Source organism: Caretta caretta, chromosome 8, assembly GCF_965140235.1.
Source record: "Caretta caretta isolate rCarCar2 chromosome 8, rCarCar1.hap1, whole genome shotgun sequence".
NCBI lineage: Eukaryota > Metazoa > Chordata > Testudines > Cheloniidae > Caretta > Caretta caretta.
The window spans coordinates 50,053,385-50,079,612 of NC_134213.1; the positions used below are offsets into that span (position 1 = coordinate 50,053,385).

The 26,228-nt window shown below is 39.5% G+C and overlaps 1 protein-coding gene and 1 long non-coding RNA gene across 9 annotated transcripts in view; one reads left to right on the plus strand and one right to left on the minus strand.

The window, feature by feature from the left end:
* RABGAP1L (RAB GTPase activating protein 1 like) overlaps nt 1-19,754 on the plus strand; it is a 551,596-nt gene extending 531,842 nt beyond the window's left edge. For 6 of the 8 annotated variants that reach the window (XM_048861147.2, XM_048861149.2, XM_048861146.2 and 3 more), the window contains 6 exons: nt 9,471-9,581; nt 12,430-12,534; nt 13,875-13,958; nt 14,481-14,552; nt 16,524-16,721; nt 18,124-19,754. In XM_048861147.2, the coding sequence (XP_048717104.2) occupies nt 9,471-9,581; nt 12,430-12,534; nt 13,875-13,958; nt 14,481-14,552; nt 16,524-16,721; nt 18,124-18,279 (726 nt within the window). In that variant the 3' untranslated portion in view covers nt 18,280-19,754. Of the gene's footprint in view, nt 1-181; nt 1,633-3,519; nt 6,108-9,470; nt 9,582-12,429; nt 12,535-13,874; nt 13,959-14,480; nt 14,553-16,523; nt 16,722-18,123 lie in introns of those variants that run through there. The other 2 variants (XM_048861154.2, XM_048861150.2) reach the window with 2 other exon arrangements.
* LOC125641344 (uncharacterized) overlaps nt 1-26,228 on the minus strand; it is a 40,785-nt gene that overhangs the window by 9,901 nt on the left and 4,656 nt on the right. Inside the window, exons 2-5 of the long non-coding RNA XR_012669642.1 lie at nt 19,820-22,905; nt 13,815-13,914; nt 2,926-3,125; nt 301-465 (exon numbers count right to left, since the gene is read on the minus strand). This is a non-coding gene — a long non-coding RNA (uncharacterized LOC125641344). The remainder of the gene's footprint in view (nt 1-300; nt 466-2,925; nt 3,126-13,814; nt 13,915-19,819; nt 22,906-26,228) is intronic.

Here is a 26,228-nt window from a genome sequence, read left to right on the forward strand (position 1 = left end):
CCAATACAGTACAGAAAACTATACTGGGAATTAAAGTGGTGGGTCAAATTCACCTAATTTCTTTAATGATCACTTTGGCTACTTGGAGTCATTCTGATTTTCCAGGAGTATTTCAGTCAAAAAAAAATTGAACACTCGAGAAGCCCTCAAATAGCCACATATAATATTTTTCTTCTTTCAGTTTATATGTTTGTAGGTAACTCTCCTGCTGTTGCGCTTTTACTGGGAATCTGCATGAGACGCTGAGAGACTGAGGGTGATTCTCAACTACTGACACAAAAAGGAGGAAATAATACTTACTGTTTAGCAAAAACTGTGCATGGTCACACCCACAAAGACTTTAGGAAGGTGAACTCTTCCAAGACTGACATATGGTCCTTGTCATCCATCTCTGTTGTTGCAAGGTTTCATAATTTTTGTTAGTACAAGGGGGCCCTGATTCCTGCTTGGGGTCCCTTGGTGCTACTGCAATAGACATAATAATGAACAGGAGAAAAATAAAGCCCCAGTGATGTGTGAAGCAGAATAATGTTGGTAGTTATTACATGTATTTTAATGCATATCAATTACAGCTTAATGGGATCAACAACATATGGCCACAGATTCAAAGTCAAATGTCTTGGTTACTGTGGAGGAGTCAAGTTGTTAGTCTGATAGGTTGATGGCTCACAAAAATAAGATTAGCTCAACAGTATATCTGAATTTCTGATTTCCAGGGTAATTGGGCCCCAATGCTGAAAGCTGCTCTCTGCAGGCAGGTCCCCACGTACATATAGCTCCAGCCACACACAGCAGCTTCCTGGATGGGAGCCTGAGTGTGACTATCCAATATCTTGCCAGTATTGTGTTATGTATAAGAAAATATAAGTATGCATGATGTTATCCTTTCTTGTGTTTGTTTTCTGATGCTGCATACACAGGCAGATCAGGAATCATTCAGTGAAGCAATTTGTGAATAATTTCAAATAATAAATAAATTTGACAGTTCCATGATCTACTCATGCACAGCTATGAACAGGGGGAAAAGGCAAAAATTATGGCCAAGATCCTGCATTGAAAACCAGGTATGCAGACCCCTGCACCTGCATGGGGCCGCATTGGCTTCAGTGGGGCTCTGTGCAGATGAAGAGGGTTTGCCCATGCAAAGCTCAGTGTAGGATCTGGGCCTAGAAAGCACACTTTGATCAAGCTATTGACATTTCCCTGGGAGGGGTAGGGGGTGTACTTTTTACTTTATAAGAGTAATTGCCCTGTTTATGGCAAAACTTGGAAAAACATTGCACATGTAGGGTAGCTTGTCATTCTTACAGAATGGGGTTCAGAAAAGCATTATTTTGCATCTACCAATGTTGACCATTATTTGTGAAACAATACTGAGGGAAAATTTGTCAAGAATGTTGCAGATAATGCACAGATAAGCGAACACAACAGATATCGTAAAACTTTGCTGAAGATGAACTCAGTACTCATAAAGTCACCTTTCTGCACTCAGGTCCTACTCCTAGCACAGGTCAGTTGGACTAGAGCCTCTGAGCTTTGATTTCATGCCCAGATGTTGTTCCTCAGATAATACATTATAGTAATATGTCAATTTTTTTCTACAATCCCTAATAAACATGAGGCACCTTGTAATATTTTTCAATTTTTTATTATAATATATTTGAATTTCATTATCATTATCATAATGATATATTCTATTGATTTAGACTTTTATTGGGTAAGTTCTTTCTAAGATTTGTATTTGATTTAAAATTCAGGATCCTTTTACTACACGTTTTTTTTTTCCCCCAGCAGCAGCTCAGCTTTCCTTAGGTGCACTTTTCAGGGATGAGGCACTGAACTACTTACTGGGTGACTTAGCTGTGAACTTATGTGGCCAGTATATACCAGCAACTTTTTTACTGTTCCTCAATATTATACATAACGTATAAGTGCCATTTTCTATGTACTTTTAAATGAATTACATTCATGTATTCTGTCTGGCATACACAGAGTAGTAAACAGTTCTATAAGATACTACAATTGTGTACAGTATCTAAGGTTGTAGAAAACAATGTATGATGCTGAGGAATGGTACACAGCCATGTAGTGAAAGACTGTTACAATGCATACACATGAAGAGGCAGAGTTAAGACTGTGTGTGAAAGTGTAACTGACATTTCTTGATTTCTGAGGCTAAACTGCAAATTAACATTTTTTAACATAACTCTAATCCAGCATAGATCCAATTTTCTGTCAGAACTAGGACTGCCTTCATGGCCAACAGAATACTAGTTAATTTCCCTATTTAGAAATAACCATATTTACTGCTTGTTAACTGGTATTGTTTTCTTTCTTCAGTTCATTCATACTAACATAGAACTACAATAATACTTAGAAAACGTAGGGTACTGTTCATCTTCAAAGCACTGTGCAAGCCTATTAGCTAATTAAACCTTACAGCACTCATGGGAGATGGATGAGCAAGGGTTATTTTTCCCATTTAGCAGATCGTGAAACAGGTGAAGTGACTTACTTGGCCACACCCACAGTGAGTCACTGTCAAGAGGCAGGACTAGAATTCAGGATTCTGGCTTGCAGTTGTGCATCTCCTTGTGTAACTTTTATCTGGATTGGATCAGGTCAACCTTTTGTTGATGCACTGATTAGTAGAGAGATCCCTCACAACCAGCTGAGCCACATTTAGTTCAAGCTTTTTATCTGATAGGTTTCACACATGGGAAAGAGGTTCTCTCTCTTAATGGGAGAACAAGTCTGTTATGATAAGTGTATTAACTCCAGTTTTGTATGTTTAATTTTATTAGTATGTCTTGATGAGAATGGTGAGAATCAGATTTGAAGACTATGCATATAGGGGTCAGTCAGTTATGATTGGAGGCCTGCATGGATGTACAAGGGGGAGAAAGCAAAAAGTCCTGCTCATACCTTAAAAGACATCATTGCAGCCCTTGTGTTCAGGAGTGCAAGGACTATATTCACACCACTGCTAGTACGAGGCTCCCTAGAACTGGGGGATAGCACTCTGCACCTTGTCAAAGGTCCCAGGATGTCCTTGCATAATGCTCCAAGAGCTCCCATTGGGATGATGCTCTCCATGTGGGTTGTGGCTTAAAGACTCAGTTTTCCTAGAAGAAAAAAATTATTTTCAGTTCACCATTCAGTAGTGGGGATGGCTTTTGTTTTAATGATTTCTTCCGAGCTCTGTGGAGCAGGGGTCTGTGCAGCATGTTCATCTTTTAGATGTAGAACACATTTATTCTCTCCCTTGTTTTCAGCATGTGTTTTGGTTTGTTTCACTACCTGCAACTTTGGGATGATCATTTAGACGTACACTGACAGCCTTCTTGTATGTCACTTTGCTCAGACCCATTACGGTTTAATTAAGAATTAAACTGTCCTGTGAATTATCCTCTCATCCCATGTGGGGGGCAGGGCTTGGGGGACTGCGGAGTGAGGAGGGGTTGAAGCCTCCCAACTTTACAAATTATGTGGATCCGCAGGAAAGGGCCCTTTAGACTGACAGAGCCAGGAACTGTCTGTTCAGTGGGCTTTCTCTTCCTGTTGCTAGCAATGTGGCTCTAGCCGAAACCATACTGCTGTTGGCATAGTGGCTACTCAGTGGGAGTCATGGAGCGGATCTGGGAGAGCTGTACAGCACTGAGTTGTATTAACTCCTAGCCACACTTTCACACCAATCCAGTGAACACCAAGTGGTGATGATGCACAGCATGGCTAGTCTCCTTCTCCTGCCCACCCTGCTCAACACCCAGTGAAGTCTCTTCTGGGCAGTACACCTACAGAGGGGCATCTGGGTGTTCTGGTGAGGGGAAAAGGACTGCTGAGGAAGCACTCCTTCTTCCCCTAATGCAGATCTCCAGAGAAACAAGCGTGGACGTGGAGATTAATTTCGCTGCAGTAGACTTTTTTTTAATATTCTTCACCAGATCTGGTAGAGAGGTATGTCCAAACTGACTGACAATATCCCTTAAGGTATGGGGAGGATTGTAAATTTATGATTATTACATTCTAAGAATTGTCCAACCCCAAACCATCTGTAAATTCTGATATCATTTAAAATTGGGATTTTACAACATCTGATTAATCATCAGCTAGCCAGATCCTACACAGACTGAGTGGAAGCAATGTAGTACACTATGCTACATGTACAGTATGATGCAAGAATTAGTTATTGGGCATGCTTATTTTCTGCAAGTCAATTGTGACAGATTTCATTCACCCCACACACGCACGCGGACACACAAAAATCAGAAATAGTGCTCTGAAATTCACTTTGGGTTTATTTTCTTTCTTCTCAATTTAGAAATATTTCATTTAGGAAAACTTAATACATACAGACACATTTCTGCAGCAGAATAACTTTACTGTTGGGTTTTTACATTCAGACAAATATAATGTCTGACATTTTCATAAACTAAAACAGAAACACAGCCTGAGTTGCCATTCTTAAGTAAATGAATTGACTCTGAGTGAAAACATATCACAAATTGTAAGTAGTAGCCAGTAAAAAAATGGGAGCTGCGTGTCCAAGAAAAGTACCAAAATAATTCAGACAAATATTTTCCCCATATTCTGGGTTATTTTTCCAGCCTCTGAGAACTTCTCACCTATAGTATGGGTTTATAGGCTGTATCAGTGATGAAAACTTGGATCCTGTAAAAAATGTCTTGTACAGTGGTGCAAACAAAAGCTAGAATCCTACAGGTAGACCCTGCACCTACGCAGAATCCCATTGACTTTAGCGGGAGCTCTATGTGCGCAAAAGTGTGCTCACACAGCGCTCATGACCAAAAATGTTAAATGTCGCTGCTCTATTTATCTTAATGAAATAAATTAGAAATGTTTCCTACTCCTACAGTGTGACTTTGCTGCAATACAGTAAATATGTTCACTTTAGTTTTTACTGCTAAAATATGACCCTTAACTAAAGTTGTTCACATCCAAAATTGCTTTGATGTCCTAATTTTGCACACAATAGCCTTGATCCTGTAATGAGATCTGTGAGTGGGACAAAAAGAAAAGGAGTACTTGTGGCACCTTAGAGACTAACAAATTTATTTGAGCATAAGCTTTCGTGAGCTACAGCTCACTTCATCGGAGTGGGACAGTTACACCTCTGTGGCTCCACTGCCATACAGGAGCAATTTTTTTATCTGTATTAATGTATAATCCAGATGTATTAGCCTTTTTGTATGCCTGAAGTGTCAATAAGTAAAAATTAATCTTCTAATAATTGTTATTTTGGTGCTAGTTGTTGCATTAGCATTCCTGAATGCAGGGGAAGAAACATTTGGTAACTATTAGAGTGGTTTTCTTCTTAATTTTTTAAAAAACCAAAACTCTGCACTATGACAGTTGACGGAATGTTTTTTTAAAACCAGAGCCAAGAGTTCATCAGCGTAGCAGAGAGCGCAGTGAAAAACTTTGTGACGCCTTCCATAAAACTGCTTTTGTCTTGGATAATTGTTCCTTTAAAGCTTTGTGGCTTTTTAGCCATCCTACATTTCTCAATTTTACCATCTTGGAATTAACCTAATTAACTGCTCTTTTGGATTGACTCATGAAGCCTTCAACCTACTGCCATCCAGGACTGTGAATTCCAATCAGTCTTTTCATTTCCATCAATAAGAAACTCTCTATGTTTAAATATCTGCTTTTGGGTACAACAAAATGTGAAAATTAAGATTTCAGCAAGGTTTGTGACACCAAAGTCACACCCAGCTTAGTAGCAGCAGTGAAAACAATTTGCATCATCATTGGTAATCATGTATATTCATCCTTCATGCTAGCTTGATAGCAGAGGGTGGAGTTTATTAGCCTTTTAGTCTTCCTGAGTTGGGACTTGCCTGCAAGTTTCAAATCAGCTTTCTTCTTTAAATCAGTGTTTGTTTTAATAAGTGGAAGCTGGAGTAGACCATACCTTTAAAAAACAAAGTGAGAAAATCCCAGTGTAGGATTAGCAAATCAGGAATTTTTGTTTGTTAATTTCCTAATTATTTTGTTTGGTATTTAAAATTCACTGGATATCCTGTTTGACTGTGTTGACACCAATGATTGAAAGCAGTAGTTGGTCTGTGACTTTGCAGGAGGTAAGTTTATTTGTTTGTATGTATGCAGTGTAAGTGTTTGTCTCTATTGGAAATGCAGTATCCTCCTTTTACAGACGCTAACCAAATGTAACCAGCTGTCTCCTGTGACAAAAGGAAGAAAACTAATTTGGAAAGCTGCATCTTTTATTTTACTGCTTGTGGAAACGGTGATACCAACAAGAAGGGAATAATTCGTACTGTCAGTAAACTTTTATAAATGCTGTATATTTAGAGACAAAGCAGGGAGTGATAGCGAGTCTCTCTTTACACCTGCAGAACATCTAGCAGGTCTGACTAGTGAGCTCATGTGAGGTTACAAAATGCTGGTTCTGATGTTAGCCTGCTTGTAGCTAACAAACTGCATTTAAAGTTAATCTGAAGAATCCTCCCCCTGAAAATGAGGCTGTGTAAAACTCTGCAAAACACTTTTGACAGGCAGCAAAAGTAGCTCACTTCCTTTTGTGAGAGGCAGTTTAGTTACTATCTTCCTCTTTTTTTGTTAATAATTGTTTTGTTTTTTATTTAAATAGATTTGAGAACTTGCTCCTGAGGAAGCATGCAGTTCTTTGTTGGTAGGGTGTGGGGAGGGGCTGGAGAAGTCTACTCATGGCTAATCATACTTTGCATCCTTGTTCTGGGGGAAAGGAAAGGCAACTTGATAAATTATCCTCAGCTAGAAAATAAATATATGTAGAATCACAGAGACTAAATAGCTGTTGGCTGGTATAATGAATAGGACACATCTAACATTTTAAAACTTGGCATGCAGATTCCTATTTAAGAGGAGGATAGTGCATTTCCAACCACATTGCTTGCTTTCCTACTTGTCTGTGAGTGCAGAGCAGGAGTTTGAAACCTCACGTTCTGCTGCTTGCTTTGCAGACACTGAAGCTTCTGGCAAAAGCATAGCAAAGAATGTTAAAGCCAACCAACTTGCAGGGTTATTTCACACAGGTCTGTAAGGAATCCAGCTGATTTCTTCCTTATCTTTCAACAGTGTTCCTATAATCAGCATTACAGCAGCTATGTTAGTAATTTCTGTCTAGTGAGAAATTTTAAGTTAATTTGGTCTCTTTTTCAGCTACATCTGCTGTCAGGCAGCTATCTTTGCTAATGAAATTGGCAATCCTTTGATAGTGTGAACAAAAGTATTGAACTAAAGACACCTAGATAGCTTTCTATAGAAGACTGTAATTTAGTTTTTACATCCAAGTATATATTACCCTTACCTGAAGAACTAGTTTTAACAATTTTATATTTATAGCAGAGTACAGTGTAATTTAAATAAAAACTCAGCAGGTTTTTGTCTTTAAAAGATGTTTACTTGACTTGTGTGAAATCATAATAAGGTTCTTTCATTTAAGGCTTCAGTAATCGTGTAGCAGTCATTTAATGTATGATGTCTTCAAAAGGAAACAAATCTACCTTTCTGTGCAGTGCAATATTTCAGGCACTGTTGCACAATAAGGTCACAGTGAAGAGTAAGTATTTGCAAAGGCTCCATTTCCTGGCACAGAGGAAGCTGTTTAACAACAAGAGAGGGTTTTTTTCTTTTTAAAACATCCTTTTTGAGCAGTAGTTCTGTTTTGGCAAGCATATGAAATACTCTTGCAGCAGGAAGATGTTGGAGCAAAAACAGGACTGTATCTCTGTTGCAGGGTTGCCAATTTTGGCTGGAGGTTTTTCTGTAGGTTTCATCATGACATAATCTCTAATTAAAGATTAATCTGTAATTCCTGGAGACTCCAGGGCAATCCTGGAGGGTTAGCAACCCTACTCCGTTGAGATTTAAAGAGAGGAAATGCCTTACCCATATCTTCCATTAGGATTGTTAGGAACATAGTTGCGGAGTAGGAGGAAAATTAAGAAAGCTGAGTAGCACGTTTATGCAGTGGGTTCAAGAATTCTTTGTTTTGAAGCAATGTTTTGGTTGAGTAACTCATGAAAGTATATTACAGAGGCAGTATCTTGCTATCTTAGAGGCTGTAATATATTTCATTTTATTTTTGTTCAAAGGAAAAAACTGACATCTGTCCTCAAGTGAAAAGATGATCTTTGTCAAATGTTATCATGTGGAGAATTCCATTCTTCAGTCATAAGGAAGTTCTTCATAAAAACTTGAAATTTTGTCTTTATTTTACATAGCTCATAGATTTCTCCCCCCCCCCCCCCCCCCCCCCGTCCCTTCTTTGGTATGAAAGACTAGAAGCCATTAAGCAAGGGCTAAGGCAAGTAAATCTGCTGCTCTTTGCAAATTCATTTAAGATCCCCATATTTAGCCCATTCTTCTCAAGCCAACTGCTTGATGGGGACTCTCAGAATATGTTTGGCAGTCTGTCTGCTCACCCTGAGACATCTTTAACAAATGTTTCTGCCTTATAGCCCTTGGACAAGAAACATCATTCCAATGATAAAAAATGCATTCGTTATTCCTCTCTCCCTTCTCCCCTAATTTACTTACACTGGTCTGGTAATATTTTACAACCACTTTGCACAGGGATAGGTGACTACACAAGGTACAAGGCAGGGGAGAATCAGTCTGTACATTGAATATTTTTTCATTTCTGAGTTGATCTGCATCACTGTTCTGGAGTCTGTATACATTTCAAAAAGAAAGGCCTTCTCCCCATTTGCACTCTTTCTTGGCAGATGTCATTTGAATACACACTAGAATCCACTGGCACAGATTTTGGAGAAAAGCAAGTCAACAGAGCTAGAGAAAGGTTCATTACTAGGCTGCCCTGTTTTGAGATCCAGCAGAGGAAGGACAGTTGATTCTACATCATTTTCAGAACATAATATTCCTATGGAAGATTTGAAATCAATATTTAGTAAAATGGGACAGGACAGATTCTATTTTGGACCTGAATAGACTATTAAGAGCATCTCTTGAAAATGGCTCTTGTTCATTACCACTGTGTTTTGTGTGGGATTTTATCATCTAACCAATTTCCCTTAACGATCACCATGTAGAAGAATATTTTTCTGGTAAAAAGGGTGCTTTTGCACTCAGAGAAGCCTACAATCAGTGTGTCATTTGGGCCTGAACATAAATAAATATGTTTGTAAAGAGCACCACAGGGACGGAATTGGAATCACTGCCCTTCAAGATACATTTCCATAGCACTGTTTCAGTTTTTCTAAACAGGCTCTGTCAGATGGGGTACTGGATCTGCTGGCTTAATTCAATGTTGTTTCCCACAGCAGCAATCCTGCCTTAACTGTGCACTCATGCCTTCTTGGTTTTTACACTTTTTCTCACTCTCATACCCACCCACAAAATATTCACTTGTTTCTTTGTTCCTTCATTTTAAAATTGATAAGAATTAACTTATTCTCCTATTTGTTCCTCTCTTTCTGCAGAGGGAGAACCGCAGGCTCCAGGAAGCGAGCATGCGGCTGGAACAGGAGAATGATGACCTTGCCCATGAACTTGTAACAAGCAAAATAGCCCTCCGAAATGACTTGGACCAGGTAACACAGGCACTGATTTGTAGCCAGGCCTGAGCCTGAACTCCTAATGTTAGGTGGTGGGGAGGACAATGGCAGTATTTTGCATTCACAATTGAATGAGTGCAAAACTGAAGGCATTATTATTAGTGTCTGTCTTTATCTGCTCCCATGAGATGCCTAGCTACCTGATCTGTAACTGCAGTCAAGAAGCTAAGTGTCTAATGGATGCAGTTGCAGGCACAAATATTGGCACCAGTGGACACCAAATTACCTGTGCTACTGCAGTCTGTTTTGGAAAATATAGACCTTAATCTCTAATGCAAATATCAGAATATGGCTACTAACTTGAAAAATTTATGCCATGCTCTCCAGAATTTTAAATTGCTACAATGTCATCCAGTATGTCTCTCACCTCACACATTCCTCTACTCTTCCAAAACCATCTAATCCCATCTCCAGTTACCAAGGTAGCAGACAGCACTCCCAAGAAAGCTATGTGGAGCTAGCACCAAAAGTTGAGATGTGTAGTATTTCCATCAGTAAAATGCTTCCTACAAAACCTAACCTGTGGCACAGAGGACAAGTGCTGGGGGAGCTGTTCACATGATTAGGTTGACTTTGGGAAGGTTATACACAACTGGGGTGTTGTCTTATCTCTTTGCAATAATGCAGTGCGCTTCAGAATGTATTCTGCTACATTCTTTAGAGGTGAACTGTTAGTAATCAACAATGTATTAAATAATAAACAGGACAGATTCTGCACTCTTACTTCAGTGAGTAGCATCTTACTCAAACTGAAGCCAGTAGGCACTGTTGTGGGGTAAGGTGCTCCGTGGTATGAGTAAGGGTATCTGAATTGGACTGTGCTTTGACTGTATACAATTCCCAACTTACATAAAGAAATACAGTCCATGCTACAACCCTGCAGTTACTCTACCTCTTAAAAGTCAGTGTCTGCTGTTTTGGGCTCAGTTATGACTAAGAGCCTGAGCCATACTGATGGGGGAGATGCACAAGAGGCAAAGGATACGGGCAATGTCTCTGGAGGCTAGGAGTAGATGATAAAACCTTGTGGGATGCTAGGAGATGTATCCTCCCCAGCAGCAGTTGAAATACATGCCAAACTGTAACACTTGCTAGCTCCACAGCTGCTTATTTTCTGCCCATTCCTGCTCTCATATTTTAGCTGTCTTCTATGTAGGAGATTGAAGTGGCTTTTTTACCTGTAGTTCACCCCTGCTGTGGCAATAGCTTTGTCTCTCTATGTGCAACTGTTGTCTTCCTTCCCCACAAGAGTTAATGACACTTATGATGGTGCTAGGCAGATGAGAACCTGGGACTGAGCAAACAGAAAAAGGAACTGATATTCAGATAGTTCTTTCAGGTGTTTATAATGGTTATGTTGAACCATGTATTATGTTGCTGGTCTAGGGTCTAAAACAGGTTAGTTTGTTTTTTCTTTTTAAAGTTGGCAGGACCCCTTTACTATCCCCTTACCTCCTTTGCGCCATCAGATGCTAGCATCACTATCCCCTTCCTTTCACTATTCTCTTGTTTGTGCCCTCTGTCATACTGCCACTTTGTGTGGAATGACCTACTGATCCTCCCACCTTCCTCTTATTCATATCCTTGCTAAAGACTTGCTTCATCTCTTTTGCCCTCCTCCCCGAACACTAACTCCTCTCACTGTGTTTGGGGGGAGGGGAGGAAACCTTGTGGGTGTCCCCACTGCATCTTGGTTATTCTTGTAGATGTAAGCTTCTAACGGTAGGGACATTCTTCTTGTCTCATAGCACCTTGAGTGACATCCTGGCCCTACTGAAGTCACTGGCAAAACTCCCATTGACTTCAGTGGAGCCAGGATTTCACCCATCCTCTGCATTTAACTACTATTAATAACCAGTGGCAGCATGGCAAAGAAGCAAGCTATAGTGCCAGTGATGGTGGGAAAACATGTTGCAGGTCACACAAACAATTTCTGCATTGGGTAATCAATCATTTTGCAGTGCTTTTTCCCATGATTTTGCAGCCAGTGAGTTATTTCTGGCTACAACCACTGCCTGTTCCATCAACTTGCTTATCAAACAGAGTGAGTGCTGCGATGCAATATTAATCTGTGAAATGGAGAAGTTACCTAGCCACTGACTGTACCTAACACTGGCAAAACCTCTTTTTCACTGTAGTCAGCTAAGCTAGCAAGGTACCCCCACCAGATCAAGACATTTCTGGTACTCTTGAATATCTCATCATCATGCCTAGCTCTTCAAATGAGGGATCAAATTCACACATCCTGACCAACATGCATTATCTGGCTTCTCCAGAAAATATTTTTGCAGTGTTTTTACAATGGTAGATAATGCTCTTCTGCGTCTTATATTGACCTGCACTCTAAGTATTGTAATACAAACAATACTTGAAAGTGTAAAGTGCTACACAAACTCTCAACTCTCCTGTGATGTAATATCTTCCCCATTTTACAGCTGTGGTAACCAAAGCACAGAAAGATCAAGCCGCTTGCCCAGGTCACATGGGAGCTTGGTTGAGAACCCAACCCACTATACCATGCTGCCTCCCTTCTAATTCGTAGTCTTCCTTTTATTTACATCAGAGTCACACATACCCTAACATAAGCCAGGAGTCTCACACGTGATCCAGGATCCTTAATTGCTCTTAATATGGCCCAGCACATTTTCTGTTAGAGTATCAAATAGTCGTGTGGCATTTGCACAGCAGCTGAAACATAATGCAATAACCAAGCAAGCAGTTACTAGAAAAAAACGTGTTTCTGCTGCAAAAAGTGAGCGTGGGAGAACATAGGAGGCAGAGTTGCATCAAGTTTTTTTTTTAGCTCATCCCTTCTGATTGTCAGGCTGAAGACAAAGCAGATGTTCTGAACAAGGAGCTTCTCCTGACTAAACAGAAACTAGTGGAGACTGAGGAAGAAAAGCGGAAGCAAGAAGAAGAAACTGCCCAGGTAAGACTTGTTTGAGTGTTCCCACCTAACCAAACACACACACACACCACAAGAATTTGAGGGTCAGTATTAAACAATGGTATCAAATGTTTGTTAGTGCCCCTCAAAATATTCATTCTCTAAGTCAGAGTGAAAATAAAAAATGCACATAAAGAGAAAAAATTAAAGTTCTCTATTTCTGAGCATCTTTTGTGTTCCTACTGGAGCTCTGAGGGTCCCATTTTTCCAACATTTAATCCGGTTTCCCAACATCCTTTTTACTGCCACTATGTAAAACACCCACACCCAAGGAGGCCTAATCAGACCCTCTTCAGAACCTACAAACGTAGCTGGAGGCATGGCTGTTGCATAGAATTTGCCATGCTGAATCAACAAGTTAAAGCTATGAGTTGTTAAGTGCTTCCAGGCTGTAAGCCCAAGAACAGAATGGAAATGATGTTTTTCCCTACTGGGTCTCACCTGATACTGGTTTACAGATTTTTTTTTTTTTTAAACGTTTAGCTATTTTAAGTCCTGGACAATGACCTACATATAAGTGTGTTTTAATAGCAAAAACCCCTCTCATCATGCTTGAGGATTTCTTTGATAACTGTCTGTAAACAGAAGCTGAAGCAATGAGACTTATTTGGCATCATTGCATTAACAAAAGGTTATCAATCTCCCACAAAAAAAAAAAATTTCATAGTTCTGTTTCTCTAAATTGGAGAGTCCCATCCTCTCTCCATCTGTCGCTAGAGCTTTACTACCTCTAGCAAGAGAGACCTTCACTTCTGTTGAAAGGTCTCTGTGTGCTTTATGGTGCTGAATGGCAGGATGGGATTTAATGGTATTTTAATGCACTGCCATATAGGTGGTCAGTACTGCGATTCTGAGCCATTTGGGCTGGAGAGGTCATTGTGATGATCCTGGCATGTTCTGCCTTCCTTTTCACTCAGGAGAAAATTATATTTGAGTATGGATCTGGGGAACTCAAACACTAAACAACAATTGGCTGTCTAGTGGGCTCGTTTATATTCAGTCATAATCAAAGATGTTCCCCATACTCTAGAGCAGAATTTCCCAACCAAAGATATACAGTAAATGTCCCTGTTCTTAAATGGCTGTTCATATTGCTGAGAATACAATCATACTACTAAAAGATAACTGCACATTGACTAAAACAGAGGCTATAACAAGTCTTTTTTTAATACCAGGCTTTATCAAGTAGTGGGAGTTGGTAATGAAGAGCTATAGTGTTGTTACAAATGCAGAGTATGTTCAAGAGTGAAGTCATCACTCACATGTTGGAAAATTCCTCAAAGCACACCTACTAATATGATTTCTCTCCTTGAACTTTCCAGCTGAAGGAAATCTTCAGGAAACAACTAGAGAAGGCGGAATCTGAAATAAAGAAAACCACAGCCATTATTGCGGAATATAAACAAGTAACATTTATCGAGAAATTCCTGTTTCATATAATTATTTGTAAACCATTTTTAACGTCTTTCTACTCCCCATCTCAGGCAAGCTGACTGTTCAGCATTTTCGTATTTGTACTTTTGACCAGGGCATGTCTCATTTCAGGTTTTCTGAGAGCATGAATTGTAGACAGTTATATTCTTTCTGGAGTTGTCCAAGTGGAATCTGCCGTTTTCTGTAGAGAAGAATACCTCCTTATCAAGCCATTCCCAACCCACTACAGTGCAACTGCCTCTTTTGCCCTGCTCCTGGCTAAGGATGTAGGCCAGCTCCCCATGAAATTAGTCAAATCAATCTCAGTGTTAAGGTTGCATCTTGAATACTACCATTTAGACCTTTTTCATCAGCCTTGCTACCACTAATTAATTCATTCTGAGGAAATGACGGTGTATGATTTCGGTGAAGCTATAATAAAATACTGCTGAAATGTACCACAAAAAAAATTTTTTTAATAAACTTTATAAAAGGGATTGTTTTCTCTCTTCCAGATTTGTTCCCAGCTGAGTACCAGGCTGGAGAAACAACAGACAGCAAGTAAGGAGGAACTGGAGGTTGTGAAGGTGAGAATGAGGCCTCTGTATGTGAAGTGTCTAACTCAAATATTCATAGATGCTGGCAGTAAAATACTGAAAGGAATCTGAACTGCAGCCGTATAGTAGCAGCCTTGAGAGCCAGGAAGATGGTCTAAACTACCCTCTCAGATGTTTCACAGGATGGAAACAATTGTAGAGTACATGTCCCTTCACCATGCCGTTGTGGATATCGGGTATGCTGGAGTTTCCAAACTAGAGTGCACAGAATGCTTGTATTTTCCCCCGCAGAAATGTATGTATTTTGCAGGAAGCATGGAAGGATAAGTCTTTATACGTTCTAATAAGCTGAGAAAGGGAAAGCTTTTGGGGTGCATCTCCATTTTGCACAGTGCACACAGGCACAGCCCAAGACAGAGAGAGCAAAGGTTGCTTTGGACTTATGGATTCTGGGCAGACCAGGGAGCTGCTCTTAATTATGGTGGGCTGGCCTGGTCTGCCCTAGACTTTCCATAACCATCCCCCTTCTGTCCTGAACACCAAGGCCTTGTGAGATCTGCATAGAGCTGTCTCTGGTTGTCCTACATAGTCTCCCCACTAGCGGAATTTTCCCCAATAAGGGACTTCACAGCAACGTACATGGAATCCCTCCCTCTGTTTCTGTAGTTCTCAAACTTTCTGAAGTATATAACTGTTGCTATCCAGTGGCAAATGTCTGCCTTGTACTAGGGTTAAATATTTTACTGCCTACTATTTATGAAACATTAAACCAAGGGTTTTACACATGCTTTACAAGTAGTTGGCAGTATAGCAACATACATATCTTCCCTCTCATACCAAAAAAGACATTTCAGAAATGTCAATACCAGCCACTCTACTTACTGTTGTGAAACTGTAATTTTAGAAGAATAAAGACTGACATGCATCTAATTTCTTAAAGCATTTCAGTAAATTTTTTTACTTGTTTACTCTTACTAAGTGGTCTGAGTGCCATGTCAGCAGGATTACATTAGCAGACACTTGCTATTGTTAATGGTGACCAGATATTCAACCCAATATTAACAACAAGAGGGAAGGAATGCAAGCCAAAATAGGGAAAGAAAAGTTTAAAGAATATTTTAGATAAATTAGATGTATTCAGGGCTTGATGAAATTCATTCTAGAGTAGTTAAGGAAATAGCTGAAGCAACCATCTTCAAGAACTTATGGAGGACAGGTGAGGCCCCAGAAGAATGGAGAAAGGCAAACATAATACAGATAATACATAATACAGATCTTAAACTCGGGGAACAAAAAGGACTCAGGGAATTATAGACCAGCCAGCTTAACTTCGATACCTGAAAAGTTCCTGGAACAAATTGTTAGTCAATTTGTAAGCACCTCTTCAAGCCAACCCAGTATGGAACTTGCTGTTGTCAGGTGATCTTGACACTAGGAGCATTCTGTAAGATAATATCACTATTACATGCCAGTATTAATAGCAAAGTAGTGGCCATTGCATCCAGCATAGAGTGATCGCTTGTGACGAGTAGGGAAAACCTGGGTGGGAGCGGGTTTCTAAGCAATATCCCATGGCTGTATATTTTTTGTGCCAAAAGCCATATTAACCTTAATATTTGATCAAAGGTATTCTTCTTTTTTTAAAGCAGCAAGTTTGAGCCAGAGAAAAAACCCTGCAATCTACTTTGTCAACAAATATGCTAACATTAATGCAGTACTGCAAAAATATCACAAGTCTTGACAACAAGAGGGTAAATGTGACTTCTGAAGTCTAGATGTGTTGAAAAAATGGTGAAAGTATTAGGAATTCTTATCCTGGTGCATGTGCCCATATCTGTTGTTCATGAACTTCTAAAATCATTTGAGGTAACACCACATGTGACACTCACACACTTAGTGGCTTCATTTGCTTTTTGATGGTAATCTAACATAAAAGAGCGGCTCTTCCAGGAAACAGGACATCTGTAACATAGCTAAAAATGGATTCTCTGGCTGTTCCAGGGTAAACTGATGGCTTGCAAACACTGCAGTGAGATTTTCAGTAAGGAAGGAGCATTGAAGCTGCCTGCTATAAGCAGAGAGACCCGGGGAACAGAAAGAGATGATGAGAAGGATGCCCTCAAGAAGCATCTGAGGGAGATGGAGCTGGAACTGGCACAGACCAAACTGCAGCTTGTGGAAGCAAAGTGCAAAATTCAGGTATATGTACAGGTATCTTACTGCAGAAAAGACTGATTGTATTAAGCCTTATCTACTCTATGGGGAATTTAGTTGCAACGTGACTGTCTCCTTGACTTTGGTTCTGCTCTGTAGTGTAGATGATGCTAGAATGCTGCTTTTATGCAGTGACGCTAAGGGCTATGTCTACACTGGTACTTCCACTGGTAAAACTTTTGTCGGTCAGGGAAGACACTCTCCAGCCAACAAAGCTACCGCTGCTCATTGGTGGTGGTTTTATTTTGCCAGCAGGAGAGCTCTGTCCTGCTGGCAAAGAGTGGCTATACAGGAGATCTTACAGAGGTATAACTGTAGAGGCACAGCTGTGCCACTGTAAGGTAAGCCCTGTAGACATAGCCAAATTGAAAGGAGTCTCCTGTTCCTTTCATTCCTGCACCAAAGCTGAATAGAGTCATTCTTGCACTCCCTACAAGACTAGCCCAGCCAAAGGGGGTTAAGACCACTGCAGAAGAATGCATACTGCACCCTCTTAAAGGGTGGCACAATGGCCACATTTAACTTGCATGGTAGGGAGCTCTGGAAAGGGTATGAAACTCAATGCCTCCTGTAGATCTGCTGGGGGTAAATGTAACTGTACATTATTCCCAATCCATGGCAATGACTATAAAACACAATCCAGCCTTTTAATAACATAGTGCTATGTCCAAAAAATAGCTCATTTGTGGCCCTAACTTACCCCAGTCCTGTCTGGCATATGATTGTCTGTTGTCAACCCTTTTGTTCTTGAAGTACCCTCTCCTCTTCTGCTAAGCTTGTGGAGTCGCTCTCACCACAAGTCAAAACATCCATCATGCATAGTACATCCATCATGCATAGTATCATCCCTTGCGGCATCAGTCAGTACCCATGGCAAAGAGTTTCATTGCAAGCAAGGCAGCCCCTCCACTCCTCAGACACTACCATTCCTCTATTGGTTCAGTGGCAGCTCAAGATATGCCCTTCCTTTCATACTATTGTTCTACTTCTAGACATCTCTACACACAGCTCCCAAGCCATCAAGGCACCATACCATTTGTCTTTTACCCTCCTATAGATTAAATCTTGTTTGCCTACAGTGTGTCTATATGCTCATCTGTACCATTGCTACACCCACACATCACCTCTGAGGGTTTACTTTATGCCAATCTAATTGGACATAGCTGATTTTGTGAATTCCCAGAAAAATGGGATGTTTTTTCACTCTTCCCCTCTGGTCTTCAAAGAAAGAGTTCTAATTTGTAGTAGTATCTTCTGTAGTTCTACTGCCTCTCCCCTCCCCATCCCCTGACTGTAGAAGGAAAGAACTCAGTTAAAGGGAGTGACTTTGAAGATGCCTCTCTAATCAATGATTTTCTGATCAACTCTGACTATTCTACTTCCTTAGGAACTGGAGCACCAGAGAGGAACCCTTATGAATGAAATCCAAGCTGCTAAAAACTCTTGGTTTAGCAAAACCCTGAACTCTATCAAAACTGCCACGAGCACACAGCCACCCCAGCTGCCTCCACCATCCCAGCCACCCAAAGAGAGCAGTACATAGTTCCAGCCAGACTCCAGGCACAAGAGCACAAAGAATAAAGCAACTGAAGCCCTGGAGGATTTTCCCAGGGGTCTCTCCTCTTGGGAAAAGGACAAAAGGCAGGAGTGCAGGCACTGAAGTGAAATCCTTCAGTGTCTTTACTCATTCTGGTGTGACCCTTTCCAAAGGGAAGTTATTTAAAAAAATCCAATTTTATGTTGAATACTTATTTCCCACCTGCCTTCCTGAAAGCCACGTTCCAAAACTTTCATCCTTTTACACTTTATTTTATATGCTTAGATGTTAAGATGGATCAAATAATTCAGAACTAAGTGTTTAGTATGTGAACTAATTATAACTACAGCTGTTTTCTTTTTGGGAAAGAAGGAGGGCAGCATAAATCTTGTCAAAGAAAGCACAGTATAATGCCAGGCTCTATACTGCTCCATACTCATGCCATGGGATCATCTCAAGTTTACAATGGTGATTGCATCCTGCAGTGAAGCATTTCCCATTCATTATAAGTCTTAAGTCACAACCAAGATAGTCTTGTGCTCTCTCTGGCATAGCACATGTGTTTATAATGTTCCTTGCGAATATTGTGTGTGTTTGATTCTGGCAATTAGCTTCCTGCACAAATTCAAGGAGCGCAGGTCTTCCAGGCGCTGAGTGGCAGCACTGTTTAACTCTTGTGTGTCACACCTGAACTGGAATTTAAAGCGAAATCTTCTAGTTCCCTTCTTATTCTATGTTTTATTTTCTGAACTGGAGAAATGATTCCCTCCATCAGAACAAAGGGAAGGATATATTCCTTGGGTGAGGTTTGTTTGGGGTTTTTTTGGCCAATAAGTAGATTTGAAACCTTGCTTAGTTTTGACATTCTACTACCCCTGTGCAATAAAAGCTTTTTTTCCCCCCAGGGTAAAGTTGGTGGAAACATTTTCACATGAAACACTGGGCCAAGGTTTAAGGCTTGCACTTGGCACAAAACTGGAAGCATCAAATCAAAATACTCTCTTTGCACAGGAGAAACAAACACCATAGAACAGTTTATTTACTTTTGACACTTTATTAGGGAACCCTAAGTTCCTGTATTTTTTTTTAAAAGGACAAAATATTAAAAATGCAAGATAATAGACTTTACTCATGAGGTAAACTTTTCTGATGATTATTCTTGAGTCTGTCTGAAAACACGATTGTCTTGTTTTATATCTCTAAGTTGAAGTGCAAAAGCAGTTGTCTTTTTTTATCATAAATGTTTATAGAAATACTTATTTCATGAAAAATTAAACTATTGCTTAAACTGATGGAAATATTTTTTAATTATATTTAACATGTCTATAAGAAGGTCTCGCAGATAAATATTGTTGCTGGACAAGAGGTTAGTTGTGCATTGTTTCCCCATGTTCCAGGGACATTAGCCCTGTTTTGATTTTAAACTTTAAGTAATGCAATATTTTATCAGCTCTGTACAATAAAGTTTAATGATACTCACATCCTGCTTCATTTTCAAGTATATTTTCAGAAGATTTTTACATATAGTACAAGTTTTAATATTTACCCTATGCCAAATGAGACATTTTGAAGAGCAGTCAGCTGTTTGAAGTAGAAATCAAAATGTAGTCACTATCCGTAGGCAGCAAAAGTCCTGCAATTTGGTGATGTAGGTTCTTTTTTCTAAGAACAGAGCTGAAAAGAGTTAAGTTCCTCTCTTTAGAATGGTTTATAAACTTACATGGAAGAACAGTGTTTTGTCTAGATGTTGTTACAGAGTGGAACCAAAAATAAGAGGGTTCTTCAAATGAAACTATTTTGGCATGCTTTCCATAATCAGCTTATTGCTATTAGTAATTCCACTGGACAGGAACGCTGGTGTTTTATTCAGTTAAGTATTAATTTCAGCATTGAGGTGTCACTGGAAAGTGAATTAACAAACTTGAACTAAATTATGTAATAAACTGGAGGTGACAATTATATACATTAGGATAATTACCATATTGTAATACTAGGAGTACTGTGCTCACAGCCAACTTTATTACTGGTATCAAACCACCAGTTCTGTCCAAATTTCTCATTTAAATTCCAATCCTTTAATTTCAATCATGCCTAGAGGTTGATTTATATTGTTTTCCAAACAAGGTCTTCAATGCAGTATAAACAGAAAAGTGATTTAAAAATGGCACTTTCTGGCATGTCTCCAGTCATAAAAATGTTTGCTACTTGTTAGCCATGCTGAGCTGTTACAGTTATCGGAGAGGAAATTGGATTCTATTTTACCTTCACGTGATAGCAATAAAATTATCAGTCCAGTGCTGATGACAGAATTTTAACTCCTGATTATGATCCAAGAGGCTTGATTTTTCTAACAGCCCCCAACCCTCCAATCCCAGGTTGAGTGTCTATCACCTCTAATTAGAAGAATGAATAACCTTTAGACTTTAAAAACTGTAAATCTTGTTGGAATCAGTGAAAGAACAAATAAAATAGCACTTTCCTGACTGTAATGACAGTGATATTCAATAACATGGAAAGCTAACAAGACTTTAGGGTTACAAGATAGGAGGTAAAATCCCACTTCCTGGCTGTATATACAAATAACCTACGATTGTCATAAGGATAAAAAAATTGGTTTTAGTTGGCCCTCTCAGTGGTGAAAGACAGAATTAGGTATATGATGGAAATGTGCACCTTCAGGGTTGGCTGACATACTGTATGTGGTAAAGGCTGATGTTTGTACAGATTTTTTTCAATGGGAGACTTCCTGAATTGAAAGTCTCACTGAAGCGAATGTGTATCTGTTCAAACAGCACTGAAACAGTAAACATAACTCAAAGTGTGGAAGTAATTATTTTTTTAAATCAATATCAAAATGCATACCCAGTTCCAACAGTTATACTAAAGTTAATTTGCGTCTGTCCATATGTAAGGAGCAAGCGTTATTGGGGATTTTTATTTTTACTTCTATTCAGAACAAGTAATTTTGAAATATGGCCTTAATTTCACAAAGAAACAAGTCTCTGTAAAATATATATTTTGGTGCAGTTATTAATCTTGTGGATACTAAGGCCTCACTGAGGTGCACAATGCAGAAAGAACAAGTATATTTTTCCACTTTATGCACAAGTTTGGGTGAAACACCTAACAGGATAAATAAAAAGTTGGATTAATTATATGGTACATCGATTCACTAATCATATCTTTGTGGATCAAAGTTGAATTTATGTAAAATAGTAGTGCATACTTCATATTACTTAAAAAAAATTGAAAAGTTAATGACTTACCTTCATTCAGATAAATTGCTCAAGGTTCTTATGCTTCAGTCCTCGGTAGAAGGAAAGCACTGAATCATATAGCCAGCTGACACACACATCCCAGCCTCTGCCCTGCTCATTAGATTGTACATCTTCCCATTTGCTATAGCTAAGTTATCTTTAGATAAACAGAAAAAATCTTTTTGTATTATAAGTTGTATGGCAGGACTTTGTTTAGCCATTGAATTTCCTGTTTTATGCTGGCGTATTTTGTTTTGTTCTCTTATTTCATTAAAAAGCTAGTTTGAAGCAAAAAGCAGGTGCGAGGTATCTCGGTTCACTAGAACAAGAAAGGAGAGTCAGGCAGAGCAGAAACTCATCCCTCAATACCAGAGTATATTCGTCATAGCAGACTCCTGTAGTCTGAGAAGAGACAAATACATTACAGCATTAGGTTTTGTTGCAAACACCAGGGGTGAAATCCTGGCCCCAGTGAGACAATGAAAAAACTTCCATTGACTTCAGTGGGGCCAGGATTTCACCAGTGGAGTTGAGTTTGTGATATGCTGACTAGCCTTGGTGGTAGTGTTCTTTAGCAGAGTAGAAAAACTGCCCATACTGGCTGCTACAGTATCATGATTTACAAATTAAGTATGAAAAAATCTTGCTTTCCTGATGCCACAACCTCTCAGTAGGAAGTGTGCATGGCTGAATTCTGACATCCCTGTACTGAACATGTGAACTTTGTTATTTTTCATCTCCTAGAGAAGCCTTTAGTACATGTTTTACATTTGAACATCTAGGCAGTGGTTTTAACTAAGAGCTCAATGATAGTTCTCTTGAACCCATAGCAGCCATCAGTGGATGATGCCTTGTAAAGTAGTCAGTTGTTCAATAGCTGTCTTTACTGGACATATAGCGCTACATATGCCCACAGATGTAAAGCAGCACCATACATTTTCCTCTTAAAATATAGTCTGATTATTATACTAACCATCCCATGGAGAGGTGTCCCACAAAAAAAGCATTTCTATCCAAATAGTGCTAAATGCTCACACACTACATCCCTTTCATTCTGAACTATTCAGTGTAGAAAATGTCGCAAGTTGACTTCTGAACACCCCCTAATGCACCCTCTAAAACTAGGCTATGAGACATAGAAAGCATCCAGTTTTAAAGAGATTCATAATGAGAACTAAAAACTGGAGCATATAAGGGCACTACACACAAGCACTAATTACAACCCTACCTTTCCTAGTTCAGAGGCCTGCAAAACAACATTTCATGACCATTACTCACTTTGTACAGGTTTGCCCTTCAGGAATACAGAGCTGTCATTAATTTCTTCCAGACTCCCAGTGGTTTGCTATTGAATGTATTTCATGCCTATTTTTACCTGGAAAAAATATGGCTCAGAAATAAGAACTTTACTTCCTTCCCTTATTTTCTTATTCAGTGAGACTTGTTTTTATTTAACCTGTAAAGGAGCATATATGCATCTTTGGAAACTATATATTATATATAGAATAATATATAGGAAACTGAATTAGGAGATAAAATACATCAGAAGAGTCTAGTTCACAAATTTCATTCATGTGATTTGATAACCACCAGAATCCTGGGCTGTACTAATTTCCTTTCAGTTTCTCTTATTTTTGTATTTTACATAATACATTGAGCCTACTACCAATTCATATAAACAAGAGAAAATGTTATTGGCATCTTTTCCTGATTCCCTCCTTTCAACAAACCCCCAGAGGAAATGAATGTGGATGAGGTTTTCAAGAATTGTATTGGGAGCCATTTCACTTAGAACCATCACCTGCTCTTAGAAAGCCCAACTCTGGAGAGAATCTTTTTTATAGTTTAAGCAGAAAATACAATGATGTCAAGTGCAAGCAAAGATGGGCCCTATCCAGATCCCTAGTTTTCCAAAATTTAAAGGGGGTTCAGTTCCAAGGGTTTTATTCAGCCTCTTGAAATAGGGACCAGCTGCAAAGCTTGGATCCAGCGTGAAGGTTCCCCACCTGTTGGGTTATTCAGCTGCACAGTCTTGATTTGGGTCCATCTCTAATTATAAAAGAAATACACTGCTAGTGGACTAGGGAGCTACAGGAGCTTTGTTGTGTTAGACATAGGATTTGGGAACATTTCTATACTGCCAATCAGTCGCTGTATAACCAATCCATGTATCATATAAAAATGTAAAGGTAACACTTGTTATTAAAAGTGTAAATTAATGTACATCATCAGAAGAAATGTTTACTTTTTTAATTGTTAGACATGTTTAGATCAGTATCTTGTTTTCATTGTGTGAATGATATCTTGTAAAATAAACAGAAATGCAAACAAGATGGGAATGAGATGCTTGTTTTCATAAACTGCTTACGTTACTGATACCCTCAATGTCTGCTCAAGAAATGGTTTGACCTCTATTTACAATAATAAATCTTATTAACACTGGCACTTTTGATATGCTTACAGCAACTCAGTTTGGTCATTCTCAGGCATGCAGCATTAGTGTATCAAGTCCTATCACTAAGGTTAAGATTTTGTCAGTTATTTTTAGTAAAAGTCAGGGACAGGTCACGGGCAATAAACAAAAATTCATGGAAGCCTGTCCCTGACTTTTACTAAAAATAACTGGGGAAGAGGGGGAAGGGGCACTGACCGCCACAGGGGACTGAAGCTCAAGTCCTGGGGGGAAGTAGGGGAAGGAACTGACAGCCCAAGCAGGGGGGGACAGAAGCCAAAGAAGTCACAGAGGTTTGTTAAAATGTCACAGAATCCATGACCTCTGTGACTAAATTGTATCTTTACCTATCACTGAATTCACACTTAGAAAGTCCGCTAATGGATGTTATATATTTAAGCAACTAATTTCAAGGGTCTGGGGCAGGGGTAGTCAATAGGCAGACTTGTGGGTCAAATTCAGACCACCAGACACTTTTCAGTGGACCCCAAAATCTTTTTTTACTTAGCATGATCATCATTATTTTCTCTGGAGTCTAGATCTTGACTATACATTGACCAAGAAATTTGGACCTTCACAAAAAATAATTAACTACCCCTAGATGGGGTAATGCAGTACCACACCTGTATCTGTGGTCCACAGCTCAATTGCTGGCAGTCTGTGGAGAACTGATACGTCACATGGCTCCTCTTTTCCCATTGTTTCTAGAGATGCCTGGGGTCTTCAGACCCTGCAGGCTTACGAAAGCTGCTGGAAGTAAAGGTGCCAGTCTGTCTATATACAGTATACACTACTCCTAGAGGCTGATGCTACACAAGGAGTGAGGTTACAGGGTCTTGCATATCTCCCTAGCAGAATACACAGTGGAAGCAGGCAATGGGGCAGGCAAGCACTATACCCAAGAAGAGAAGGAGAAGGTGGCTGTGCAGTAAGGCCAGGGGAGCAGACTAGAAAAGGGACAGAAGCTTGTGCTGGGGGAGAGGAGCAGAGAAAAAGAGGGCCAGACAGCTGGGAAGCGCGAGGGGGCAGGAGGGAAGGGAAGACACGGAATAAAAGTAAGGGTATGTCTACACTACAAAATTAGGTCGAATTTATAGAAGTCAGTTTTTTAGAAATCGTTTTTATATATTCGAGTGTGTGTGTCCCCACAGAAAATGCTCTAAGTGCATTAACTCGGCGGAGTGCTTCCACAATACCGAGGCAAGCGTCGACTTCCGGAGTGTTGCACTGTGGGTAGCTATCCCACAGTTCCCGCAGTCTCCGGAAATGAGATTCAAAAGTTCGCGGTTCTTTTCCTGTCTACCTGGCCAGTGCATCTGAGTTGAGAGTGCTGTCCAGAGCAGTCACAATGGAGCACTCTGGGATAGCTCCCGGAGGCCAATACCGTTGAATTGTGGCCACAGTACTCCAAATTTGACCCGGCAAGGCCGATTTAAGCGCTAATCCACTTGTCAGGGGTAGAGTAAGGAAATCGATTTTAAGAGCCCTTTAAGTCAAAAAAAAGGGCTTCATCGTGTGGACGGGTGCAGGTTTACATCGATTTAACGCTGCTAAATTCGACCTAAAGTCCTAGTGTAGACCAGGGCTAAGATTACATTTTTGCAAAAAAAAGCAAGGAATACCCTTTTCTAACAGAAGAATGGCCATACTGGGTCAGAGCACAAGTCCATCTAGCCCAGTGGTTCCCAAACTTTAACAACCTGTGAACCCCTTTCACTAAAATGTCAAGTCTCACGAACCCCCTCCTAAAAATTAATATGTCCAGGGATTTTCTTCTTTACCTGAGTATAAATTATAAAAGCAGTGATCTTGGAAATACAAAATTTGTTTTTATGACATGCTTATTATACACTATTATTATCATTACAGTATTAATACATTATGAAAATGGCAACACACTTCCAAGATCTCACTTTCATAGCTTGTATCACTTTGAATAAGCCTGTTATAAGACAAGGCTCCTATGTTTCATCAAGGAGTATCAGATGTGAAACAGCATGAAGGTATTTAAGAAGCCAATTCAAAGAGTTCTTCCTACACAAGCACTCAGGTCTTGAGCAGTCCAGGCAAACAACGCACGTTGCAACAAAGCTTAAACTTGTTCTTCATAATAATTTAAAAAACAATATTAGCTGCCTATTTAATTTTAAAAACAGCAAAAAATATCCACCTCCCTTTCCATTTCTTATGAGTCTTGAAGTTTAAATCTCCTCAGTGTGATAGATATGCTTGCTTTGATCTGCTTA